Below are 27,912 nucleotides of genomic sequence, written 5' to 3'. Positions count from 1 at the left end.
ACTTTATATCTCGCAATTGCGACTTTATTTCTCAGAATTGCGACTTTATATCAAGTCAGAATTGTGACTTTTTTTCTCACAATTCTGACTTCATATCTCGCAATTGTGAGAAAAAAGTCACAATTCTGACTTAATATATCGTAATTGTGAGAAAAAAAGTCAGAATTGTGAGATAAGTCGTCGCAATTATTATTATTTATTTATTATTCAGTGGCGGAAACAAGCTTCCATAAAACCTTTACTAGTAGACCCCAAAAACAAAATTTCAAGACTTTGAAAAGGGGCATAATATGGACTCCTAAATATATCCGCTTCTGCTACAAAAGCTAAAAAGAAAAATCAAAGCTAAGCCAGCCATTCATGATGCACAGTGCACTTCAGCAACAGACCAGTCCTGGAGCAGAAAGCCAGCTCTGTTCATGATATGGGTAAAAGGTATTTTCGAAATTGCCTTGAAGGAAGCCCTTGTATTTTGGTACTATACTACAAAAAGAAGAAAGGACATCAGATCTAGAAAGCATCTTTTATAGACACTCCTGTTTTCCAGTGTCATTTTATAAATGCTGCGGGTCAGCCGGCTTTATTGTCGACCTCAAAAAGAGCGCTGAGAGGGTCTACCTGTGGCAGGGTCCACATCACGCTCGATCAAGTGCTGATCCTGGTGAACCCATTCCCCGTTGCACTTGAAGTAGATCTGAGTGGCAGGGGTCGAGCGGCAGGTGAGGGTCACGGGCTTGTTCTTCACGATATAAACATCATCAGGCTCCACCAGGAAGTGTGGCAGCAGGTCGGAGAAGGCCACAGGAAGTGGATGTGTTACAGTGACCGCATGCTCTCCACCTGTGAAAGCAAGCCAGAGAAAACTTTAGAGACAGGTTGTGCTTGTTCAGATGCCTAAAACCTTTTAGTAGTGCAAAGAGATAATGAGTGTATCTGATTTAATTTCACACTCCGAACCCCGTGAGCGGACAGATTGCTTTTGACACGCACCTGAGCGCAATGCTAATCCTGTGCATCCGTATTTAGCAGAATACAGATATGCTGCCAACCACAGCTGACAAAACGTCTCCGCTATAGCAGGTCTGAGAAATAATGCTAATGACGTGATCTTAAAAGGGCTTGCTTTTTCTTGAGTGGCGTGGGTTTGTATTTCAAGACAAAGTAGTTTTGAATGGACTGCTCATGTGGGCGGGCTGTGATGTCATGACACGGTGAAGAATTAACTCATGAATATTAATAGTTGCACTGACTGGCTAGGTTTGATAAATATTGTAAGCAACTTACATCACAAAGAAGAACTGATCTGAAATTTTTATTTAAATAATTTAACATCAAATTATGGGGAATAAATGTAACAAAAAACAACACTGTTGATATCAAATTTACTGTAATTAAATGTACATAAATGCAAACACAATATCGTCTATTTGCACAGTGATTTCATTTTCAAATCATAACAGGAATTTGAAACTGAACCTATTATTTCCCATTCAAACTCAAACTATATTTTACTCACAAAGTAGACAGTTTTTCATAAATTTCATTTCATTTCAAAGCATTAACATTGCTTCTGTTTGCTTCAATTTGACTCGAGCAAAAACACACTGGAGAAAATAGTATCAATAAAATTGATCATGTAAAAGATTACATTTAATCATAAATGATTTACACCTGGAGTCCCCAAATACTTGTGTAACTTTTTTTGAATGACATATAATTAAAGCAGGGCTATGCAGTTTCGGGAATTTCTTCGCTGTATTCTCGCTTTTTGCTCGCAGGTTTCTCTATAGAGCTCCCCCTACAGCTTCGGAATAGTTATTTGACAACACTGTCGAAAAACTCGTTGGCGACTCTCGGATACCAGAGGCTAGTAGATCAACGACATCAAAGCAGATGGGGCATTCTTTAAAACGTCTTCTTCATTCGGGTTCGAACAGCGTGAGGGAGCGCAATAATGACAGAATTTTAGCAGATTTTTTTGCCGTAAAGCAATTCGTTACATCGCGAGACCTGATATCACGCGATACTTCCTGACGCTTCCTGACGCCCGCCGGCCCAAAGTTGCAAGGGTGGTTTTTCGGCTCACAGGTGCTTGGGGGTACAAGACGACCACCATTCAACCCGAAAAAAGTCACATAACTATTCCAATGACTCCGAAGCTGTTCGGTTAAGGTAAAAAGTTACTTAGTTCACCTTTAAATAGTTAGTTAAATAGATACAATCAATTCTCACAAGATTAAAAAGTTAAAAAAATTATATATCTATTAACTATACATTTAAATGTATAATAGATTTAAATAAGAGTTAAATATCAGTCAATTTCAAGACAAAGTTTTTTTTAGGTAAAAAAAAAAAAAACCCTGAACATGCTTTATTATACTACAAATAAATAAATTAACAGCAATATATACTGAGCAGATAAAATAAACAGAAAAATTAGGATTTAAAATGAAATCTTAAAAATGTGATAACAGTAACATTGCTGCTTGCTTCAGACTGACAGAAAAAAACGCTGTAGAAAATAATATCAATGATATTTTCAGCATGTACAAATTCATTAATTTCAATGCTTCAAAATTAAAAAAATTTTATGGAGGACATATGATGAAATACTTTACAATCAATCATTACAAGATAAAAAATGTCATTATCTACCGTTGTTTTGAGAAAATAAAAAGGTATTGCAGTCTATTTATAACAGATTTAAATGATCAGATTTAGATTTAGTTCAATTTTCAGTTGTTATGGGCTTAAAAAAAAGAGGTTCAAGAGCCCCTAAATATGTCTTATTTTCTCTTCAAAGAGACATGCTATATTCCACCCCACACAGAAAAACAATGTGATAGTGTGTAAGAGAGCGAGCCCCCTTGTTAAGAGGCTGAGTAAAAAGCTTCTGAGTAGTATGGCCTTGTCAGGCTTTGCCTACAGCGATGCTGAATCCCGTCTCTACTCTCTCTGCTGTTAATCACAGCCTTTTAAGATCAGAGCTGATGGATTGCAGGCCATAAATCCCTCTTGCTGAATGACCACGGCACTTCAAAACATGCTCGGCGGGCCCTGTATCCAGAGCTTTAACTCAACTCTTTATTACGCCCAGACTGAATGCAGTGACGTGAGTGCCAGCCATTCACTGACTGACGGCCCCCATTGCAAATTGGACGCATTAAACGTGATACGAACTGGCTCTTTATTCCGACGGCCCTCGGTAGCGCGACGAGATAAGGTGAGGAGCGTGTCCTGCTGTTTACGGATCAAAGATCTGCCTGACTTTGTGGGTGGAAATGTTTCTCCCCCGTGTGGATTTATGGAAGCAGCGCAGAGGCGGTTGGATTCGTAAATGTGTGGAGATATTCAATGAGAAATCATCATTAATCAGAGCTTGGCCCTGCGACGTGCGGGAGAATGATTCTTTTACGCGGCGTGGAAACGGAGCGCTACCCTATCAGTAATTTTGTTGATTCATTTGTTAGCTGCAATGTTTTTCTGGTCTTTGTAATTAAGAATGAATTGCTAATTTATCCTTTTCCGCCCACAATCCAGAGCAATCAAGCAGCCTCAGCTTGCTGTTTATTCCCTCTTCATACTGGTGGTCCCACACCATTGTGCATCATACACAAACATACACACTACATGTCTGATAGCCTTCAGGACTGAACTCAATTTTTAAAGTGATCACTTTTAATAATTAGTTATTCCCTTGGCATTTTTCCCTTTACAGTGTTTTGGTTTTTAGGCCCCGTGGAAATGCTTGTTTAGTGCAAATAAATTGCTTGCATATAGATTAGATTCAAAGCAAATACACAAAATCAACAAAACTCCAATTTTGATTTCATGAGGTAAGGGAGCAAAAAAAAAAAAAAAAAAAAAAAAAAAAAAAAAGAAAAGAAAACTAACAACCTTGGAATGCTTGCCCAGGAGCATATCAGCAGTAAAACACCATCAATTTTTGGAAAAGGGCTAGATCAGGTGCGAATGAAATTTAATTATATTAGACTGCCGACACAAACAGAGGTTGCGTCCGGCTGAGGTGATAACCATAGCAATGACAGATTGCTTGAACGCTTGCGGTGAGGATTAGTATGGAACGGTGCATCAATGTAGCACAATGTTATAGATTTACATTTCACAGGCAGGTTTTGTTTAAGCCTTTCGGAGAGCTAATGTTTGACTAACTGTAGGATGCCAAAACTGTGTTGAGTGAGATGGCATTGTTTTGAGGGCATGCCCCTGAACCCCCCCAGCAAACTCAATTTTGAGAGCTTTGTATAAACCCTGCACACACACAAACAATTATTATTTTTTTAAATCACCTACAGCATCTTCAGCATCTTTTGTTTATCTTCGGAAAACAAATTAAGATATTTTTATTTCTGTCCCTCCATTGACAGCTACGCAACTACCACTTTGACGCTTCAAAACGTTCGTTAAGAGATCGTAATACTAACCCATATGAATTCTGAGGAGACTCGATCGCTTTATATGATGAACAGATTGAATTTAGGCTTTTATTCACATTTAAACATTGATCAGCGAACATAAACAGAAGCTCAACTGAACCTGCTAGATTGGTAAGAACAAATCTCTTGTGGAAGCTCAAAGTGCTGCGTAACACGAGAATGAACCTCATTGGTTCTTGTCGAAGATCAAACGTGCTGCGTAACACGAGAATGAACCTCATTGGTTACTGTCGAAGCTCAAACGTGCTGCGTAACACGAGAATGAACCTCATTGGTTACTGTCGAAGCTCAAACGTGCTGCGTAACACGAGAATGAACCTCATTGGTTACTGTCGAAGCTCAAACGTGCCGAGTAACACGAGAATGAACCTCATTGGTTCTTGTCGAAGCTCAAACGTGCTGCGTAACACGAGAATGAACCTCATTGGTTCTCGCACGTCAAGTGAAAATGCTTGAGCTTCCGTTTACCACAACTGATGTGCGAGTTGATGAATGTTTATATGTGAATAAAAGCCTAAATTCAATTTGTTCATTATGTAAAGTGATTGTGTCTCCTCAGAATTTTTTGGACTAAACCATTCAATTCATATGGATTAGTTTTACAATCTCTTTATGAACTTAAAAAGCGTCAAAGTGTCAACGGAGGGACAGAAAGCTCTCAGATTTCATCAAAAATATCTTCATTTGTGATTCGAAGATGAACGAAAGTCTTAGGGGTTTGGAATGACATGAGGGTGAGTAAATGATGAAATAATTTATTTTTGAGTGAACTATCCCTTTAAGCAACCATAAACCCCGTAGAAAGGTGGTCACAAGGTCACATTCAGATAATTAAGCAAATTTTTGTGGACTGTGATATTCACAAAATAATTATCAATAGCTGGAAGACTGCGGTTTATGACATTTTCTATCACAACGGGCCTGGGGCACTAAGAGCAAAATGCACATCTCTACTAGTGAAACACCAAGACTAAAGCTGACCTTTCCAGCACCTTCCTCATCTCTCCTGCAGAAAACCACAACCCAGGTCACGCAGGTAGCATTAGCCCAAGTAATAAACGTCAGCCTCCACACAAAGACATTACCCAGCCTCGCCAGGCCTGGTGCAACACGTCATAATAATGCTGCTCTGCTCATTTCCTTTTGTCATTTTACGTGGTGTGCTGACTTGCTAATTCATCAGGGTGAAATACAGTGAAGAGCAAAGCTACGGCTATTGAACCTCTGCTAATGTATCGTGTACGTGTTAAACTCTTAATAAAAACTAAATGTTGTGTGTCCAATGAAGGACATACATCACTTTCCAGTTTCGCCCCCCTCTGTTACATTACATTTTGTGCTACGACAGACAAGTAATTTATCTTACAGGGACATTCATTTATTAAAAACATGCTCAAATGAATCGGGAATTCAAGCCGTTCTGTTGCGAGCAGAGGATGGTGCAATCAAGGCAATTACGGCAGGTCAGAATGGCTTTCTTTCTGCTGATGTAAGACCAGGCGCCCATGGGATGTGGTCCATCTGATGAGCCTTAATTTGGCACTGTGATGATGGCCATTAGCTACTCCTTGGTGACCTTTTCAACAACATGCGAGCTTGGAAAACCAGCAGGCAGACCTGGCCAAATCAAGACTGAGGTGAGATACATGACTATTATAAATTAGGTGTCAAACTGTTCATGACTGTTCACATCCGTTTTTCGTATTAGTCTCAAAGGTTTTAGGCTGTATTGGGCAAAATAGAGATGTTTTTTTTTCCCCCAACATGTCAAAGTATTGCTATATTTTATCCTCACAATACTGAAATATTCCCACATCAAGAATCTATCTTTTTCCTCATAATATATTTATTTATATGTCTAGACTGCTAGCCAAGATGCACAATGGTACATTTAAGTTACATTTTTGGCTGTACTGCTTTTATTATGAGAGGACAGTTCAGAGAGAGAGGGGAAACAACCGGACAGGAGAGAGGAGAATGGCATCGAGAAATGACCAAGAGCCGGGACTCAAACTCTATTGAGCCATATGTCAGAATCATATTATTTCTACTCAAATGTGCCAATGCTCTATACTATTTTGAAGGTATAAATAAAGCAGGAAATTCAGCACTATTGCACATCAGAAATATAAGTAAAAAATGTTTAATTGCAATACAATGATCTCTCAAAACAAGAAACTGGATATCATATCAACAGAGAAAGTAATTTACTCCAAGAGTTACTTTGAATTAAAAAAAAATAAATCAATTAAGATTTTTTTTAATCTAAAATATATGATGTTACTAATAATATATATATATATATATATATATATATATATATATAATATATATATATATATATATATATATATATATATATATATATATATATATATATATATATATATATATATATATATATATATATATATATATATATATATATATATATAAATAAATAAATAAAAATCTACCATTCTAGAAAAGAAAGCCTCGGGAAACTGGTAAACTAGAAACTAGAAAAAAAACATAAAAATGACATTTAAGTTGCACTGATGATATAATGCAAATGTACTTTATTTTGACAGTTTCCAACAGTTATATTCCCACATGCTGTATCCACATATGAAAAGCTGTAATTTATTTTATGTGTATTAATGCAACAGGATCTGTTTTATGTGGATGTGTCAAAACGCAAAACTGAATAAATGAACATGGTTGTAATTCTATATAAACAAAAGTAAGGAGGTAAAACCACCTTCCCCATAAGCTTGAAAATGAGCCTACCAATCCCCACACTTGCCATCTTGGCCACTTGAGAACTTGTGCATGTGACAGGAAATAAGTGTGTCCCAGGTCTGAAAAATGCCAAAGCTCAGTGCCCTTAATGCACACTATATCCACACTATTTATAACACTCCGGAGCGGTATTTGAGGCTAAGCGTATCCCATCATTCATCATGTTCAGGGACTCATGCGCCCTGAAATTGCGAGATTTTAGAGGAAAGCTTTCATATAATTTGGTGGTAAACTGTAAAGTGTTGCACATTTTCCTTACACAGAGATGAGTATGTGCATTTAATAAAATGTAAAATTAGATGCAACACAATTAAATTGTGTTGTTTGTTACACAGAGTCTACTAAACAGATGTTTAAAAGTTTATTTTAAAATGTAAAGTATTGAAAATCAAAATGCGTAAAAGCTCTGTAAAAACACCTTTACTTGCATGTTGGGCCAAATATAGGGAAATATGTCAAGTGATCAAGTGCAGAGACTGCAAGTGTGGGAATTGGAACAGGCCCAATGTTTTTACTTCTGTTGAGGTCCTGATCCTCCAAGTTCAAGAATCTTCAAGAATTTGCCTGATCAAAAATCAAAAATCTAAATCTAAATTCAAGTCACTCCAAAGACTAATAATTGATCACAAAACAGTACAGACATTTGTCTTCTGTCTTTTTTATTTTTAGTATACAGTATTTATACAGTATTTAAACTGTATTAAAAATTAAAGGAAAACGCTGACTTTTTGTGACTAGCTTATTCACTGTATCCCCCAGAGTTAGATAAGTCCATATATACCCTTTTCATCTCTGTGCGTGCCGTAACTCTGTCTGACGCACCCACTGCTAGCCTAGCTTAGCACAAAGACTGGAGGTAAATGGCTCCAGCTAGCATACTGCTCCCAATAAGTGACAAAATACCGCCAACATTTTCCTATTTACATGTTGTGATTTTGTCACTTATTGGGAGCAGTATGCTAGCTGGAGCCGTTTATCTCCAGTCTTTGTGCTAAGCTAGGCTAGCGGTGGGTGCGTCAGACAGTTACGGCACACACGGAGATGAAAAGGGTATGTACTATGGACTTATCTAACTCTGGGGGATACGGTGAATAAGCTAAAGCCCCAAAAAGTCAGTGTGTTCCATTAAGTTCACGTTTGAGAAAAAAAAAAAAAAACTGATGAGAACCGTCGTCACACCTCAGAAATGTTTTTACATTTAATTTATAGAAAAAAATTTGGAATGAGAAAAAGTCCAGCTCAATTAAAAGAAAAAAAAAATAATAGTCTTTTTCTTTCAAGACAGTAAAATTACAGGTCATGTCAACTGCCCATGTGTGACATACAAAGTTGTATTTTTAAACAGCTGGCTCAGAGGAGGGCACCTTTACATCTTTAATGGACAAAACTGCGTGGGAAGATTTCACGTCTGTTAACACGCGTTCCAGCTAATGACAAAGTTAAATCCTTTATTCATGAGAGCATATTCTAGCCATGCAAAGCTTCAAATTAAAGTCATTCTGTTAGGCTGATTGATGAGCTTCCCACGCTTATGTTGTTATAGAGTTTAATATATTCATCACTCTCTTTGCACTTATTTCATACTCATGCACGCGCACACACACACACACACACACACAAAGCAGAAAAACAACTGCCAGTCCATGCTTAACTGCCTCCTCATGGATCAATGCACAAATGAAGTAAACACTACATAATGGTTAACATTTGAATTTGAAATCTGATATTACACACAAATAATATCTAATGGATACGATCTTGTGCGAAATCTGATAATGCACTTTCTCATCCCTGAACATTATATCAGCAAAGAAACAAATTTATACGAGCGAGATATTTCTGTCACAGCCATAGAAATGTGTCAGCTCAATAAAAAAAAACAACAACACTAAAATTACATTTTCTCATGCAAACGCCGACAGCAGTAGATGCAATTCATAATGTTCTCAGACCATGAATAATGAATCTAACTGAACAAATTCATTTAAATATACTGCATGAAAAGCACAGTTGTTTGTTATGCATCTCTCAAAGTATACTGCCATGCTGAGCATCTGACCAATTAAAACCACACTGCAAAGAGCCAATGAGACCAATCAGAACCATGATCAGAGCGCATCTGCAAGACCCAGAGAGCACCCAATAAATGCCATTCCCCTTCTCTGATCTGATGTGTGACATGCTGGCATTTGACTTCACAGGCAAAATCTTCTGATAACTAGGACCAAACATGAAGATTCTATCAGCTAAATTGGAATAAAACCACGTCGGACTGTAAATATGGTCTGGTTGTATAGCACTGCACGCAATGGTAGAAAAGGTCATGTAAGGTCTCTCTTCATCGGCCACTCTTTCGTCGCCTGCCCTTTCCAAGCCAATTAAAGTCCTTTATCAGTTCTTTGTCCCTCAAGCAACCGTTGAGCAATCACCCGGCATAATTTAAAAATCACAATGATGAACGGCAGCTGTAATGCATTTTATGATGTCATCACCTCTTTACAATGTCATCAGAAATTAATTTTATTAAAATTACTATGCAGATTATTAAGTCATTTCATGTGCCAGTAACTTAACAACATAACCATGGCGACGGCGGCGGATACAAAGCGTTGATACGGGCCTACATTTTGAAGGAAATTAATTTTCTCGATTCCATTTATCATAGCAGTGGGGCCACCAAACAGGCATCTACACTTCCAAGTTCTTCAAGCAAGAAGCTTTCAGCAGCACTGTATTTCTAATGATCTCATTAGTATGGCATTATCCAATAAAGTTAATTAATTTAACTAAAGCCATTTTAAAGTGACTCCCATGGTTTAAAGTGAAGCTATATGCAGTACATAGGCTTTAACAAAAACTGTTTCAACTTTATTCAGTATTTTAATTCATTTGTCCAACATAACAGATCGCAACAATCTCCAAACTTGACAAATGTGTCACAAAAAAAGCTAAATGTCTTTATTGCTCAAATATAACAGTATTTTCTTTGCACTAGGTGTAAATAGTTGTTAGATGCGATTTATACTTATACTTAAAATAGTGGCAGATACATTTCAAATATTCTCTTAAATTTTTATTTCAAATAAATGCCTCTCCCAGCTGATATGCAATGGGAAAGAGCGTTAGCGCCACTCGCCTTACTCTCCACACCACAAAGTATGTTATCAGCAGGATTTCTTTGTAATTTTGTCTGGCTCAATCAGACAGTGGTGGGCAGAGTTACTGTAAATATCCAACAAAGGGGACACTCCATTATTTTATAAATTATTTTAGTCAAATTATACTTATTGACCTACTTATCCAGATCAAGCTCAAATCTTGGAAATAGTAATTCAAATCAATGAATCTGCAATTAATTTATGTACCTCCTTGTAAATGCAGTGCAGTGCATTATACATATATATATATATAATTTCACCTGAAAATGTTGCATTCTGGTGAGTGAGAACAACGCTGTTTTGTTTAATGGTCCTAGTGTTGATAACAGATATTGGAACATAGCCAGCACAGTCTAGACAGGAAATGGTGTTGCCCGAGGCCCTGACTGATGCCTGTTTACCACCAGACAACAAATATTTGCTCTACCATGAGTCCAGGTTTAGTGGAAATATTTCCATCCACAGTCTCTCTTCTCCCAAAAAAGAAAACACTGCGTCTCACATCACAGGCGACATCCACCTCGCCTATGTGACACATTCAGACAATATCCTATTTTTGCATCATGCACAAGGTAGTGTTCGTGTCAAATTAAAAAGTTAAATCTCAAGGGGAGCATTCCTGGGGTAAACTGTCACCAGTTTGGAATTGTATAATGTTCTGATTGGACGCTTCAAATGATAAACCACAGATATATGAGCTTCTGTATGCAAAGTGAATTCTTATAGATTGACTGGACTTCCAGTACCTTAGCCAGGCTCAATAGTAAAGGGCCCAGGCCAGTATCTGAGCGTTGTAGATCACTTTACAGAATTTGTACTTGGGCCAGTGTTACAGTATCTTACATTTCACTCATGTATGCGCTTTTATGCTTCAGAAACAAACACAAACAATCTCCATTAGAATGGGTAATGACAGTAATATAGGTGTATAATTTCCAGCTATATCCCATGGTTAATATATTATTATTTATGTTTGTGGTAGTGGTGTCAGAAAAAAAGGTAATTACATTTTGATGGATTAATTACATTGCAAGCTTTCACAACGGATTCTGGGATATGGTGAATACAAAAGAAATACATCCACAAATGACCAGCTGGCTGCATGCAGGGCTGACTTAAAATAGCCAAGATATGCAAATTAAGAGAGAACAAACGCAATCTAGTAATGGGTTTGCTTTTTTTTTTTGTAGTTGCCTGGTCTGTCTTTCTCTCTCTCTCTCTCTCTCTCTCTCTCTCTCTCTCTCTCTTTCTGAACCATAATGTATTGTAGAGGAATGGTTTTGATTTACCCATCAAAACTAATTCGCTCATTAAGCTCATTTGAATCTGTTAAAAGGTCCAATCTGCAATTACCAAAACAGCACTGTGGTAATTGGTCTGCTCAACATACAAATTAGCTATTAACTGATATTTGTAAACAATGGAAGAGGTCAGTATAATGTGGTATCACTTGTACGTGTAAATGTAAATCGATTGAAGGCATCTATTGTACTATTTTTAATAGAACACAATGAATAGGTTGTCATACATAATAAGTAGACCTAAAATAACAAAATTAGTTTGTTTGTTTTTTGCAACAAAATAGGCAAAATGTACATTTGCATTCATGGCAGATGCTACTGCATTCATTGCATTCGAAGGTCAGTGTTTCAGCAAATCCTGGTTTACTCGTAAATACTCACACACTCTTACAGTCAGACTAAAACTATCAGAGATCTCATTAAAAAGTAAACTTCAGCCCTCCTAACATCTTCTGAAAGGATGTGCAAATGTCCTCTTTCCAAACACAATAAGCATCACTGATGTGTAAACGTGGACAGTCCCGCCTGATATCAAGTTCAGTTTAAAAAAAAAAAAAATTACAAAATTGAGTTACAGTGTGTTTTCATAGCTCAATAAACACTTTTAAAGATCAAGGAAAAGTAGATTTTGCTTTATTACATGACCCATTTAAAAAAATACCCTCAAAAGTACTATTTAACAGTGATTCATATAGTCTATAAAAAGCCAAAAAATAAATAATTATTTTAAGTGTCCAATGAAAAGGAGTCTTCACACCTTTTAACTGTAACTTTAAGTATACATTCACACCACATTTACACTAATTCACTCTGTGAAAAATTCAAAAATAACATCACACTCTTCATATAAACTAATCTAATACCTCTAAAGAATGATCGGTCAACTTACCCCTAACCTTCTACTCAAAAGAACTGTGAATCTAAAATAACACATGTAAAACAGTCATGCCAGCAGTGATCTCGGCCTTAAATGTATACGACAGTTCATTTGTTCACCAACTGTCGGAATGAGCGCCGCTGTAAACGTGTGAAGCCTTTAATGAGAATTCCTGTGCTGTGAAACAGATGTCTCAGAATTTCAGATTTCATTTGCTTTTTATCGTTCATCTCATTTACAGTCTCTTTCCTCAGCGAAAAAGGCCTGCAAAGAGGTCACAAGGTGTCAAACAAACCTCTATAACCTAAACTATTTGACACTGCAGTCCTTGTTTCAGAAACACTGAAAGACAGTGATAGTTTAAGTTTAACACAAACTTTCTTTTCGCTTAAAGTTTCTCATACATACATGATAAAGGAAGAAAAATGCACAAGAAATAGAAGACATATTAAAGAAAAGATTAGTGAGCAACTATAAAAAGATTAGACTATCTCCTCTCCTTACACACGCAGACAGGAACCAATACGTTTTATCTAGTTTCTTGTCCAGATGTGTCTAATCAATATCCAGGGTCTCTCGAATGTTCCTTGAAAGGAATAAGGGCTTATTTTCCATCGATTCAACGCCCCACGTTAACCCTAAAAACGGTCTAAACCCCACCTTTGAATATGTGGTAATGGACGTTCAAACAAGGGCTTGTTGCGAAAATGATCGTGATTGTTAGCTACCACTCTGGTAATTGCCACTTGTACAATATGCGCTTTGCAAGAAAAGTGCATGCTGTGAATGTAAATGATTCCTTTTCTTATGGTTGTCATTAGCAGCTCAACTTTCCTTTAGAATAACTTTAAAAACGAGACAGGGAACAATACAGGGTCATTTGCCCAACAGAGAAGATCTCTGTCGGGCTGCCCTCTAAAGGTACCACAAATGAAAGACCAGCCTTGTGTTACTGAAGGACTGTTGAAAAGTGTGTGATACACAGGGCTAATAAAGCATGACATTTCATTTAGCTTGGGTCTTTAAGTTCATACGAAACATCCCTTGAATGGAAATGTTTAATATAGGAAGTGTAGCATCTTAAGCAAGTCCGTTATCTCACCTACAGACAAAAAACAAAGCAAACACTGTCAATAGATTCAAACGCACATTTAAATATGGTTGTCAATCCATAAACTTTGCAATGTGTGTGAGGGTAAAATATATATTATACAGTATGCAGAAAGCAAGCAAAGACTGCTGCCATTATAATTACTTCAGGTCAATGTGAGGTAAACAAAGCTGCACTCTTGCAAAAACTCCCATTATAATCAAGGAAGCTGTCTACGCTGTTCAATGAATCTCTTATTGAGATTGTTTATACTGGCTAACTTAGACATATCTGTTGAGTGCTTGAACACAGTGTTGTTTGTGATTGGCAGGTATTGATATGTCACATTAAATTTTGGTGGGAGTAGGACACATTTATTTTGGCGGCCACCAAAATATTTTCAATGCAGAAAAAAACATGAACTACAAAACTAACATTTGGATCCAATGAGTGACAGCATATATTTTTTGTAAAAAATTATTAATGTAACAAAACCACACAAATCAGAGTGATTTAAACTATTTAGACATTTTAACACAAAACTGCAAACTTCATAAAACGAATATAAAATAATCTAATTTGACCATATTATACATGACATATGCATCATTTTTAAAGAGTTTCAATCCATATAGTGTACCTCAAAATGACTACAGCACACACAAACTCTGCAAAAAAAGGCAATCCTTGAACCTTTTGGAATGGATGTGAAAGGGATGCGTGTGGTAAAAAAAAAGAGAAAAGGCCCTGTGGAAAAAGAGGAAAGTCATGAAACAATTTAGATTAACATTTTAATCCCTTATCTAATTACCCAGCTTCCCCAGAGATAAAAAAGGAATTTAGCCAAACTCGCACATCCATTTTTTTTCCGCCCAATGCGTTTCTCAAATTCCAGCAGCAGAATGCGACAGAATGACACATTCATTTGCAGAAATGTTCTAAAATCACAATCATTAATTGCGACTTTTGAATTTGTCCCTTTTGCAGCATGCATGTAAAAATGAGCTCGAGTTAATGTGAGAAAACTATCACAATAATTATATATATAAATGTGCTTGAGTTAATGTGAGAAAACTAAATCACAATAATTAGCTAATTACATCTAGAGAATGTTTTTCATATTATGATTTCTTTGCGACTACACCAAATGAAAACCAGAGGGATCCTCTTACGACTTGTCAACTTGTTCACCTGAAATCCGCATCCTCCTCCACACGCAGGCCTGGCTGAGCTTTGAGGAGTCTGACTTCAGCAGTTTAATTAGCGTGACAAAGAAGCAAGGCAAGTACACCAGAGATTCCTTTTAAAAAGGCACATAATATAATACTTAACAAGAACAAGACAAAAGGAGCACCTGAGCACCTGCTCGGGCCTAATTATAGCCAAGCTATGTTAATGCAAAACAATAGAGTGCCACGGTACTCTATTTCCTATGCTTGCACAGTGAATTAAAAAGGTAACTGAACTTTTTTATATAAAGCCCCCAAAATATTAACCAATTCCACAACGATGAACCTAACAATGCACATGAAGTTTTCTTTAACACAAGTTAATGAACCTTCAAGTGTTGGAGTCATTTTGGTTGTTGCAGTGATTTATTAAGGCTGATTTTCCATGATGTTCCAAGCTGGTTTATGCAAGTAAAAGCTATCCGATAGCATCCCAAAGACAGCAGTAATAATATCAAGATACATTTTTGAAGAAAAGTCTTTATTCCAGTATATGAGAGATGGAAAACTTGGCACTCTAAAACGTCTGTAATGGTTCAATGATCACATCTGGTCATTAGGAAAACCATGAAAAGGTGTTTGACTTCAAGCTTAAGATTCACAGATAATTTCATGAATACATTTTGCAGCGTGCCGCCACAGTATCATCCTGGAATATGGGAAGAGCGCTAAGGAAGAGTGTTTGAACCCTAGGGTGCACTTGATGGTGTCAAATGACCTCACATTATTGGCCGTTACAGGGCCATACAGTGCAATGATTGGAGCTAATGACTCCCACGAGATGGCTTCCCATATCATTACAGGCAAAATGCAATGCTTGGTTGGCAGTACTGTGCGTTTAAAGGGATAGTTCACCCGCAAATGAAAATCCTGTCATTATTTACTTGTCGTTCCAAACCTGTGTGACTATCTTCTGTGGAACACAAAGGAAGATATTTTAAAGATATTTTATATTTAGTTTTGGAAGCCAATGATTTTGTGTATGGACATAACACAGGCATTTTTCAAAATACATTTTATTTGTGTTCCACAGATCAAAGAAAGTCATGTATGTTTGGAAGATAATTATTTGGGTGAACTATTCCCTTAAGACATGCACACATACAGCCACTAAAACAGACTACCGAACACAACTTTGTGTGTTTAAATGCAGAGAAAAATTGGAGTAATGGGAAAAAAATTCATTTGAATTTCGCAAAATTTACAGAATTTAAAAAAGCTGAGATGCTGTGTCTGTTGGCTGAGAAGCTGAGATTAAGTCGTCTGTCGGCACGTTCTCTGTGTCCACTATGCTCTCCGATGTATTTTTCACTGCGTGAGAAAAAGGACGTGTATAGCGTGACAACAGTGTCAATTGCGTGAGTCTGAAAGTGTGAGAGTTGGCAGCCCTGCACCATATATATACATAATAAAGGCTAGATGTCTCGTCCACGCTGCTGGCCAATGGAGGTCGACGTCCGCACCTGGCGGCCATCTTGCCACAGTCAGCTCGCTCACTTGTAACATTGTGTTTTAATGGTGCATGTATTTTTTAAATAACCATAACTTGCTAAATTTTCTACCGATTTTCAAACGGTTTGGTTTGTTATAAACGTCAGAGATGTATGACACTGCATACTTATGAATAATTATAACCATGGACTTCCATATGAAAATAACATTGAACAGAACAGATAGGTGCAATGAATATACACACGCACAAGGTATTTATGTTATTTATGTTAAATCAATATATAGGCTACTAAAACTCAGTGTACAGGATGGCAACATGAGATATATTTTATAATATGAATATTACTATTATAATAAAATAATTTGAATTATTACATGTTTATTTTAACTTGTAAAGCCAGCAATTTCCTGTATCATAATATAAGATGTTTTTAACAAACCAAACCGATTGGAAATCATGTGCAACTTAACCCTCTGAGGTCTGAGCTGTTTTCTGGGGCCTGGAGGTGTTCTGACATGCTCTGACATTTCTGGTTATTTCTGTTACTTGTGACATTTGCATGGCTAAAGTCTAATTACACTGTATTCAGCACAAACTCTGCTACAATAATATATCAGCAGCATGTATGTAAAAGTTTGTAGTTTTGAGATAATGACATTTATGCATGGTTTGTGAAAATACAAAAAAAAATTCTCACTGAAATAAGGCCATGAAACCCATACTGATTATTTCTTCACAAGACTTTTGAAAATTGTATCACATAGCCTAGAATATTTGCTCTAAAACTATGTGAAAATCACCCCGACTACTCATTCAGATAAGACAATATATTGATTTAAAAATTTTACGACGTGTTTTGTGTGAAAAAGCTTTATGCGGAGGTCATTAATATGTAAGCTTTTCACACCTGAGAAAGACAAAGACCCTCCCCTAACGGCCCTATTAGGAGCTATCAGGCCCTGTCATTCTGAGCAACCTTGCACAATACTGTAAATGAGGAGATTTAAAAAAGAATGGCTTTTAAATTTTTTGGATTTATTTACAACACAACATAGTCCAAAGATACACAACAAATGCCAAAAAAGCACTTATTGAAAACAATGGTCCAAAGACAGAGACCTTTGTGCCATTCCTAAAAACATTGTACATACCTTTCATTTCCAAGGTGTTTGATTTTCACTTTACCATGTTCATGTACAGAGACTCATGTGAAAGAAAGAGCAATTCTGCCTCTCCCACTGATGTAAAATTGCTGGGTAGCAGCTAAACTGTAACGTTAGCTGCTACTAGGTCTCACTCACAGCTTCTTGTTATTAGCCAGCTAATAACTACAACCACATCCACAAAGATTGTAATTTAGACAAAAGATCAGTTGTCATAAAATCGTTATTGGTGTCAGTATAACCTATATAATTGAACAGCTCGATTGTGGTCTCAGCCATGATAACTTGCGTAAGTAGCCGTGATACACAACTATGCTGCACGATTAAGTCGTTTTTTGAAAAGAAAAGCTGCAATTTCAACACGTTCAAGCATCCAGAATTATAGCCACGTTAATTACGTTTGTAAGAAACCAAACCGTTTGTAAATCCGTCAAGATTTCAGTGAGATAAGAGTATTTGTGTTCGTGCAGATCACTCACCTTACATCAGGTACCACAGAGCCCGCCAGAAAGCTTGCCTGTGACAAGATGGCCACCGGTGATGACGTTAAGAGACTCCGCCGTAAGACATCTAGCCTTTATTATGTATATCTATGGTTTGCACTCCGAACTGTCATAACTTCTTCTATTGGATTGCATTACAGTGTGTGGCTACAGCTTCCCACTGGTCAAACTGTGTCATTGCAGGCCCTTAACAGAAATATTTAGACACATTTTTATTGTCAATGTTGATAACATCAACCAAGCGTTTCAGCCCTATTTAGAGTTTGAACATTCTTGTTTCCTTTAATTTATTTTCATCAGCTGTGGTGAATTATTCATTGTTGCTTTCAGAGTATAAAGATCACGCAAATTGATATTAAAACTCACATTAATTTACTTTAACATTAAACTAAGCACATAATCAGTACCTGAGATTATCATTATCATATTTGTATGTTGTTGTTCCAGCCGCAAAGTTGCAGAAATAGAAACAGTTTATGAAATAGAATTGTCACGTACAAAACCTCTGATTAACATAGAGAAAATACTTTTTATTGTGTGTCACATCACATCTGGTTAGGACACGGTGTTAGACTGTGCATGTGAAAGCACCCATTGATTGAGACTATTCCCCTCTACAGGTAAATAATAAGAAAATATTGATATCAGTATGCCTGCAATTAAGGCACCAACCGCTCTGCTTGAGAAACTCACATTTCTAAGTGTTAATTGACAGACTTCTGTTATAAATGACACATTTTTAATTGGCAGCACATCTAATGTGACTAACTTCAGAGATGCATTTGAAATGAATGTATAATTGTAATTTAGCTGAGGGCAGTTAGCTGATTTAGTTTCCAGAATAATCAATATTCAATCTCATCTGTCCTAGACTGTCAAATATTCCTATTAGAGCCGTAATGTGACATTAAAGCTCACACCCCTAAACATTTTAATCTGGAGACTGAGTCCTGGTGAAAGACGGAAAGAGAGAGACTGGATACTCACATGAAAGTGAAATGCAAAACGGGACTTCATGTGATAAGAGTAAAGCCAGTCAAGAAATGAAAGACAAAGCAGGAAATCTGATCCGAGTTTTCCTCTGAGTCAAACAGAAAGGATCAGACTTGCACGCGTGTTTAGGATATCAGCCCTCAGCAGCTGAGGAAACTCAAGCTCCCTTCAAATGCCGTTTTGATCAATTCTATTCATTTCCCCTGCAAACTTCCAGACGGATTGCTCTGATTTCACAAGCGACAGACATATCGTGTCCTCTGACTCCGACCACGCATGAATACAAATGATGTAGAAAGCACATCTTTTATGAGCGGAGATCACCTCTGGAGCATCCCGTCCAAAGCCAGAGATCAAAGATAAACCGGAGTGTGTCGTACCCAGTGAAGCTGCTTTGTTACGATGTGAATAATCACATAAAGGAAATCCATGCACATAAAAATCTCTGCTGTATGTGAACATCACATCTCTGATGGATGGGCTCTGGGTTTAATATGATTGTATTATCTAAGTATTTTCTTTGCCATTTATTACGCACTTATAAATTTCGTTCTCCGTTTGCCAGCACGTGTGACCTCTGGCAGTATGGCATGATTTATTTTTCACAATTATTAATATGAAGTTATTGAAGGACAAGAGTTCCTTGTGGATAATGAATTGCCAGCCCCAGAGTCGATAAATTCTGGAGATTATTGCTGACATTTCATGTTACTTCAAAAAGTTACTTCACAAGACGCCCTTTTCCAATGCTGTACTTAAAACTAATAAAGTGGTTCAGCAGCCTTTCTCTCAAGCTGTGCTTGTGCCTGGTAACCACATAAACGGTAACCATGTCAAACATAATGTCTACTTTTATTCATAAGGACGCCATTTAAAGGGAACATTCATTATTAGACTTCCTAAGAGACATACTGGGAAGAAAATATCTATACCTGCTCCAAACGTGGACAGTACCTCCGAACAAAAGATTTTAACAGCAAATGTGGTTGTTATAGTGAATGGCAAGATAATGGCAAAATATACAGTATACAGTATGTGTGTGTGAGCTTGAATGAGTGTAGGTTTAACTAGCTATACTTTGGGAACAAAATCTGTCAAAACTTCCCAATGGGGACATCCTCTAAAATGTAAAAAATGATTCATAAGTAGGTATGGGAATAACAAGGCATTTACAGTAACAAACCTGTTTAGAGAGATTCAGATTTTTAATGATTCCTTAATGACTTTTAGTACGTTTGAGGAAACCACATGTTCTTTAACAAAATGTTTATCAACTTTATTTAACAATGTTTAACACATAGTTACATGAACTATACATTAACATTGTAACATTCAGAATTGGACAGGTTTCTGGTAAATTGGTTCAGTCTGACTGATTCAATAATTGAGTGACTTGGTTAAATTCAGTGCATCAATTCACTTGCAAAGGCCTCAAAGATACAAAGTATCTTTGCAACTGCATGTCAAATAATTCTACTAACCCAAACACTAACACCTAACCCTAACCTGAGTCGAATACAGTCTACTAATACTCTAATGGCTGTTAGTTTACATGTACAGTAGTTGAAAAGTTACTTGTAGTTAGTAGACTGTCTAAAGTTGGCCATCGAAACAAAGTCCAACCAAAAAAACTCTATTCATAAATGAAGCAAATCATTTTATAACTTGTAAAATATATATTTTCTGTTTTCTCTGTAAACCCTAGAGATGGTTGTGTGTGAAAATCCCAGTAGATCAGCAGTTTCTGATATACTCAGACCAGTCTGGCACCAACAACCTTTCTTCCCCATAGTTAAATCACATGTGTTGTAATAAGCAGTGTGTGTGTATGAGAGAGAGAGAGAGAGAGAGAGAGAGAGAGAGAGAGAGAGAGAGAGAGAGAGAGAGAGAGAGAGAGAGAGAGAGAGAGAGAGAGAGAGAGAGAGAGAGAGAGAGAGAGAGAGAGAGAGAGAGAGAGAGAGAGAGAGAGAGAGAGAGATCTCATTTGGTTTCTGGGGCTGATGATTCTTTGACAGGCATCAGGATGGGGTGGGACAGTGTAGGCCGTTAATGACACCTTACCACAAATTGGAGAGAGAGGACAAGCTCTGGCCGATAACAAGGGAACAGGTCTCTGAATGTCTCTGGAATTCTCTTTATCTCCCAATATTACCTCTCTCACTCTCTCGGTCTGTCTCATGCCTTCTTCCTCTCTCTCCATCCCTCTCTCACACATTCACTCCCTTTGGGACAAGCTTATATCTCCGCTCAGCACAGAAAGAGACGTTTCTTAGTGCTGAAACACAATTTATTTTTATTTTATCCACTGCACAGCGGTCATGTCAATGATGGGTAATTTATGGCAACTGTGCAGGCTAACTCACGCAATAAGATGATTTCTCACCAAAAATAAAATATTATTAATAACAGCTTCACCCTTTGGGAATATGGGCAGCAAAGTGCAGCTGAAACGAGTGATGGTTACGCTTTGGATTGTGGAATTAAGCCCATGCCTGAAGTGCAGAAAGTCTCAAGTCACAGTCATGTTTACTATGGTGTTTGAGGTCAGAGTTGCTCTCTGTAAAAGGGTTCACTCTAAATGTTTCGGATAAGGAATCAATATCACTTTGTCTGTAATATTAATGAGCCAATAACAGTGAATGAATGCACATTTATTAGTCGATCCTAGAGGCAGATAGTATGAGCAAAATCGAACACCAATGTATGAGTCATTTTGAAAACACGGTGAAGGTATATCTCACAATATAACCATTTAATTCCATAGCCATACAGTAATCCATAATTTTGACAATCCAGAGAACAACGAACAAAAAGGTACTTATTTACACACATACTGTGTATATGCATGTCTGTATACTTTCCATTAGTGAAATGTTTTATGAAACTTAATTACTTAAAAATATAATATTTTAATAAGATAAATTATAAATATACAAACAGCAAATCACTAAATAAGTCCCATGCTTTGGCAAGTGGGGTTGACAAACCGTTCAAAAAAATGTTTCATCAACTTATTAAATTCTTCTCCAACTTTTTCACCCTATGTTTTCCACATTTCATGTGAGTGTTGTGAAGTCTACGCTGCCAGTGTGACTAAGACCGGACCTCCTGTGGTTGTGCAGGCGAACACCCTGTGTCACCGCCTGCAGCACAGACTTCTTACTGCCATCCCGGACAGTAGGGGGCCTCGCACGTACCACTTACACAATGTCCTCATTTCTTCCACATCTGAATTTTGCACTACATCCCAGATGACTGCTGCTTAGTACAATTTGTTCCCTCGCATAATACCGTGCTTAAAATAACACATGGAAGACTACCCTCAATATGTAGCAGAACATAACACAGAACTGCCGGTTTTCTCACAAGACAGCACAGACACAGATTGGGAATTCAGATTCTTGCTGGCTTGCAAAAAGGAATCATACAAGAAGAGAAAAGCCAAAAGAAAATATTGACTTTTGCTCTGTGTCCATCAATGAAGAACACTAAAAGTCTAAAACTTAAATAATTATATTAATTAATATTTTAATTAGTTAAAGGCACACTATGTAACTTTTTTTTTCAAAACGAACAAAATTTGAATGAGTCAATACATCATCAACCCTTCTTCCAAAAAGTGTCTGTGTTACCCTGATTCACTATGATAAGCCTGTTATAAACGTTTATACTTTAGACCAGGCCGGATTGTTTTCGCGGAAAAATTCTGCACATGCGTCACTCAGCCGTGCGTGTCTCGTCACATCCATAAATAGAGAAAGGTTGATCCGGCTACTTTGACGCGTGTATGGTATAGGAGTGGCATAGATTAGTTGTCACAATGAGCAAAAAAGATTTACATGGAAATTTTTATCTCATTTTAAACAAACGCCAAGAGGACAGTCTGCTGGCAAATAGAGAATGCGACAGAGCTTGTAATAAACCGAGAATCAACATTGGCTCGGCTTTTCCGAGATGGTGAGAACTGAGGGATTTGAAATGTTGTGAAAGTGGCACAGGGAGGGAGGGAGGAAGGAAGGAAGGAAGGAAGGAAGGAAGGAAGGAAGCAAGGAAGGAAGGAAGGAAGGAAGGAAGGAAGGAAGGAAGGAAGGAAGGAAGGAAGGAAGGAAGCTTTCTTTAACCGCTAGAGGGCCGAAGGATACTATACCTTTAACTATATAATTCTCAATAACATTGTATATTTTTCAATCAAAATTTTATGAAACCTCTAACAAAAAACACTCTACAGTCTCGTGGACTTCACATGTATGCAGCAGCAATTGCAAGCCTGCAAATACACATCAAATGTTGCACGTAAACAGTGACTTGTAACCATTTATCTTTACTCTACAGTAATAACTGATGGTCTGGGTTGGGCAACATAAAAACTATAGAAAAACAGCAATTCATTTTTACAAGGTAAAAGAGTGGTCCAAACAGGCTAGGCAAACAAAAGAATTATAGTACACTGCCGAAGAACTGGTCAACAAAGGGTCTTAACAGCAACATAACACTAGGGTACTCCATTTAAATATTTGAAAAGCACTCTAAAACAAGAGAGAAGAACCTCTGATTGTGGGTTGCCAGGGTTTGAGGCCTATGAGAGCACAAAAACGCAACTACCGCCTTGGCATAATCCCTAAACAGATTTGGTGGAGGGGAGCAGAGGACATGGGAGGAATACAAATAGTTTGTGTTGGCACACTGAACAAGGCTCGCTTACTGACTGAGGGAAAGCTTATTTTTAAAGTGCATCTGTCAAAAGTAAATGCTCAGCCTTTCTCATCGTTCAACGCGTGTCTGTCATTTGTTAGCCTCTGAGCTAATGGCAGCCCGGTAAAAGCAAAAGCAGCGGTCGTTCTCCTTTCAAACATAGATGGGTAGATCCATCACAGAGAGAGTGAAGGTCTGAGCTCTCAGAAAGAATGGCTGGTGCCGGTGCTAAAATGTGCCACGGTGACAAATCTGGGTCCTTGAGGAGCCTGTGAACATATGAAGCTCCTAATGCTAGCGTTGACAGCTATTTACAGTGCGCTAGTGTGACAGCGACTCCCTGGGAGTTTACCACAGATCCCAGAGCACGTTTAATGCCAAAATTAAGATTTTCCTTGCAATAGACCCCCTTTCTTTAAAACAAATTCAGAAATATATTTGCATAAATAAACATGCATTAATACAGTGTAATATTAAGACATTACTTGCGAATAAATTATTGTTTTTTTGTTTGTTTTTTTGCCATTGTGTTAAAGGTAAAATATTTATTAAAACATAAATCATTATCCAAGTAGCTTTACAGGGGAAAAATGATGCAACATGATTTGAACAAAGAATTTTCCTTCAATTTTACATTGCAAAAAGGTTTAAAGTGAAACAAAGAGATGCAAATCAATTGTTTAGGGGAATTAAATCACAAAAAGTTAAACATTCCCTTACATGAATTTATAGTGCATACACATGCCCAGAATGCTAATTCATTAGATTGCTAAAGTATGTGCAAAACATCTCAGTACGTGAACCATAATATACCTCCTGTTGGGTGGTTTACGATTCTCCAAGAACAACAGATTTAGACTATAGGTTCCCATTTCATAACTGTAATTAAATTCACATCTGTCCTGAATGCCACAATTATCCTTTCTAGAGATAATCACAAAATTGCATCATTTGGATTTTCAGGGCAACATTACAATGATTAATTTCCTTGTGCAGTTTTTGTGTTGCCGTTTGCCAGTATAATTCAGACCATTCTGCGCACAACGGGATAGAAAACTAGCAGTGAATTGAACGCCCTTTAAGTGTTTATTTCCTCATTATTATTTCTTTCAATCAATTCATTAGGGCAGCAATGCATAACTTTACACAGGCATGGTTTGTGAATCTTCCACATTGTGACAGGCTTTGTTTTTATTTATTTCATCAGCTATTTATTAGCCCGTTTATTGATTTATTCATCAAGTGATTTGCGTTACGCGAGTCAGCCGGGCAGATTCAGCATAATCGCCTGCCTGCAATATGAAGATTTATACACCAGCGAGTTCTGCACGAGCTTTTGTCGCAGATGCACAAACAGACTCTGAGCACAACTGCCGAGTCTGTTTATATATCAAAATCCACAAACTAAGCGGTCCACGGAGAACGACTGAGTCTTACGGCTGTATGCGAAAGCTTTTGGAATGCCTATCATTTAAAGAAGCGTTTGAGAATAAGGGACTTCTTTATGGCTTTCTCCTGCGCTCTCTCTCTCTCTCTCCCTCCATCTTTCTTTGGCGAGATGGGCGATTTGTTTTACAGATGCCTTTGTCCGACACCTGGGTGAATAGTGCAGTGCAGAGTGCTCTCCTCGGCTGACGTATGGCCCTGCTGATGCGGTCTGACTGAACCTCGCTGATAGCATCCAGCAGGCATTAGCTTCAACCGCATGGCCTAATCATTCTCCATACATCCCCAATATCCACTGACAGCCTGGGCATCAAGCCTTCCCGTGCCCTTTAAATGCATCTAGTATCACAAACTCACTGCAAGCCTAATTTGCTTCTTTATCTAATTATTAAAGTAAAAGCAGTCTGTTAATTGAGTTGCATGACCCATCAGGAAAAGGTTGAGCCATTATACACTAATTACGATCCTTAGTAGATAACTAGATAGGTTCCTCCAGACAAATAACATGTATAATTTTGCCAGTACACAGGCCATGGACCGTTTACCAGAGGCAAATAATCGAAGCATAGACAAATGTGCAGTTTAATAACCGATGGGGGCGTCGAGGTTAGTAGAAGATCATGATGGTATTGCGTATTCCCCTCTGTGTGTGTGTAGGCAGTCAATGGAGGGGCGACGCTTTTCAAAAGTTCCTGCCTCTGCCCTGGGAAAAGGTCAAGGCATGGTCTTGCCTGGAGCAATGAATTCTGCTTTCATTCTTCATCTGTAATGTGCTGCAAATGATGTATGGAGTCATATTTATTATAGACCACCTGGCTGCTCTGTGGCAGCGGTGAAATTAAAGGAGCTGGTGTGGAGCCATAGCCTGCGTTTCTGCAGAGACAAGGAATACGAGGTTCAGCGGGATGGTGTTTCAGAACTGCAATGCATAATTGGCACAAATTGGAGAGGTGCCGCATCACCATCCTTATGAATTCCGCGACGAGGAAAACGTGGACTGAATCGTGGAATCAAGTCATAAAAATGGAATTTACTGTACAATGCGTATAATGTCACAGCATTTTGGATGAATAAATGAAAAGTAGCACTGTACAATTAATCAAGCTGCAATATGAACTAGTGTCTGTGAATATTAAACCACAAAAAGACTACCATTTAAATATGAAGTCTGCATGGTCTGTGTCTCTCTGTGTGAATGAACGGTGCAGTTTACTGTACTTGCTAGTGGCGTTTTCAGCATCTGCCGTCTCACAGTTCATGAGCATTTCACTTGATAAAACTAAGATTGATTAAGCTGTTAAAGATTTATGCATTAAATGAGTCCCACATTTATTTATTTATTTTTTATTTATAAATTTGTATTAAACACAGAATCCATAAATAAAACAAAACAGAATTTCTTCACAGGGCCCTATTATCGTTCATATTTTAATAAATAAGCCATTAAAATATTAAAATTTCATGAAAACAATTGATGCTATTTCATTATTAAAATTTAATTAAAGGAATGGAAATCAGAAAAAGTAAAACTGAAAACAGAATTTGGGAATAAAAATCTGTTCCCTGTAGGGCTGTTTTTCTGACAGACTTACAGTATATGATAACAACCTGCCGTTGCTTACTCTTGTATACATTAATATGTGTTGCTGACGTCTGTTAAGATCTTATGATATTATAAGATATTACTCACCAAGCCTGTTTATGTCATGAAATGATGCACTCCTAATCCATACACTGATACAATCAAGCACAGCATCACTGAATTATGGTTTGTTTTTATTGACAGATCACTAAAATTCATTTAATCGAAAAACATCAAACAGTTTGTTATTCAATTGCAAGATGAAAAAAACATTGCTAAAGTGATGAGCATGTCAGGCATTACAATCTCAGTAGTGATTCCTGTATTCCTTACACACGGAATTATAACTCAGGGGATTCACTTATGCATTAAAAAGTGGTTGTAACTACCAAAGCATCATAGTGTGTGCGTAGCTGGTGTGTCAGTCATTTTATATAATTTTTCTTGATTACATCCATGTAACTTGAGCTAAATCCCCCAGCTATGAACTGGAAGGTTGGATTAAAGTGCCATAACATGAAAGCCTTTATCTGGAAAACAGCCTCTCGGTCAATACTAAGTGGCATTTATACGTTCAAGTCAGATAGCAAGTCCAAAATGATATCATAACTGACATTCATTCAATTCAATCACATGCCATAGTAATCAATAAGAACCTAAATACATCCTGGATATCAGCACTCTGCAGTGAAGGTTTGGGGCCATAACTGTCAATCAAGAAAAATATATATTTATGAGAAAGCTAAACAAAATGAAATTATTATTCAGATACTGAAAAAGTGCAAGACTTGGGATTTAAAACATATAGTACGTTCCTCCAAATCAGTGTGCTCAATACATCATTCAAGGTTACTACAAATCCGAACCGAGTTCTAGAGTTGTGAGTAAATTTTACAAGTCGTCGATTCTTGCCCTAGGCAAAATAAGTCACTTGCATTCCCTCCCATTTATGACGTCAACTTAAGTCAATTCAAGCCCTGAACTGATCTGATCTTAAAACAGTCAATAACTGATACAACTAGCCTCACACCAATAGAAAAGGCAAATTTGACATTCATGTGTATTAGTCAGTCTTAATGAAGTTAGAAAGGCAACAGTCTTATAACCTCCATAAAGTCATCACTGTCCTGAGAGGTGTTTTTTGACAACTTTAACTTGCCACAATGAACATTTGTGGTTTTGTTTAA

The 27,912-nt window shown here is 37.4% G+C and overlaps 1 protein-coding gene across 1 annotated transcript in view; it reads right to left on the bottom strand.

Moving 5' to 3' along the window:
- Nucleotides 1-27,912, bottom strand: part of unc5a (unc-5 netrin receptor A) — a 183,232-nt gene that overhangs the window by 87,679 nt on the left and 67,641 nt on the right. Inside the window, exon 2 of the mRNA XM_084132204.1 lies at nt 619-840. Within this exon, the coding sequence (XP_083988330.1) occupies nt 619-840 (222 nt within the window). The remainder of the gene's footprint in view (nt 1-618; nt 841-27,912) is intronic.

The sequence above is a fragment of the Abramis brama genome (assembly GCF_963993115.1).
Source record: "Abramis brama genome assembly, chromosome: 13".
Lineage (NCBI taxonomy): Eukaryota > Metazoa > Chordata > Actinopteri > Cypriniformes > Leuciscidae > Abramis > Abramis brama.
Note: the sequence above shows the minus strand (reverse complement) of the source record. Positions and strands in the feature narration are given on the sequence as shown.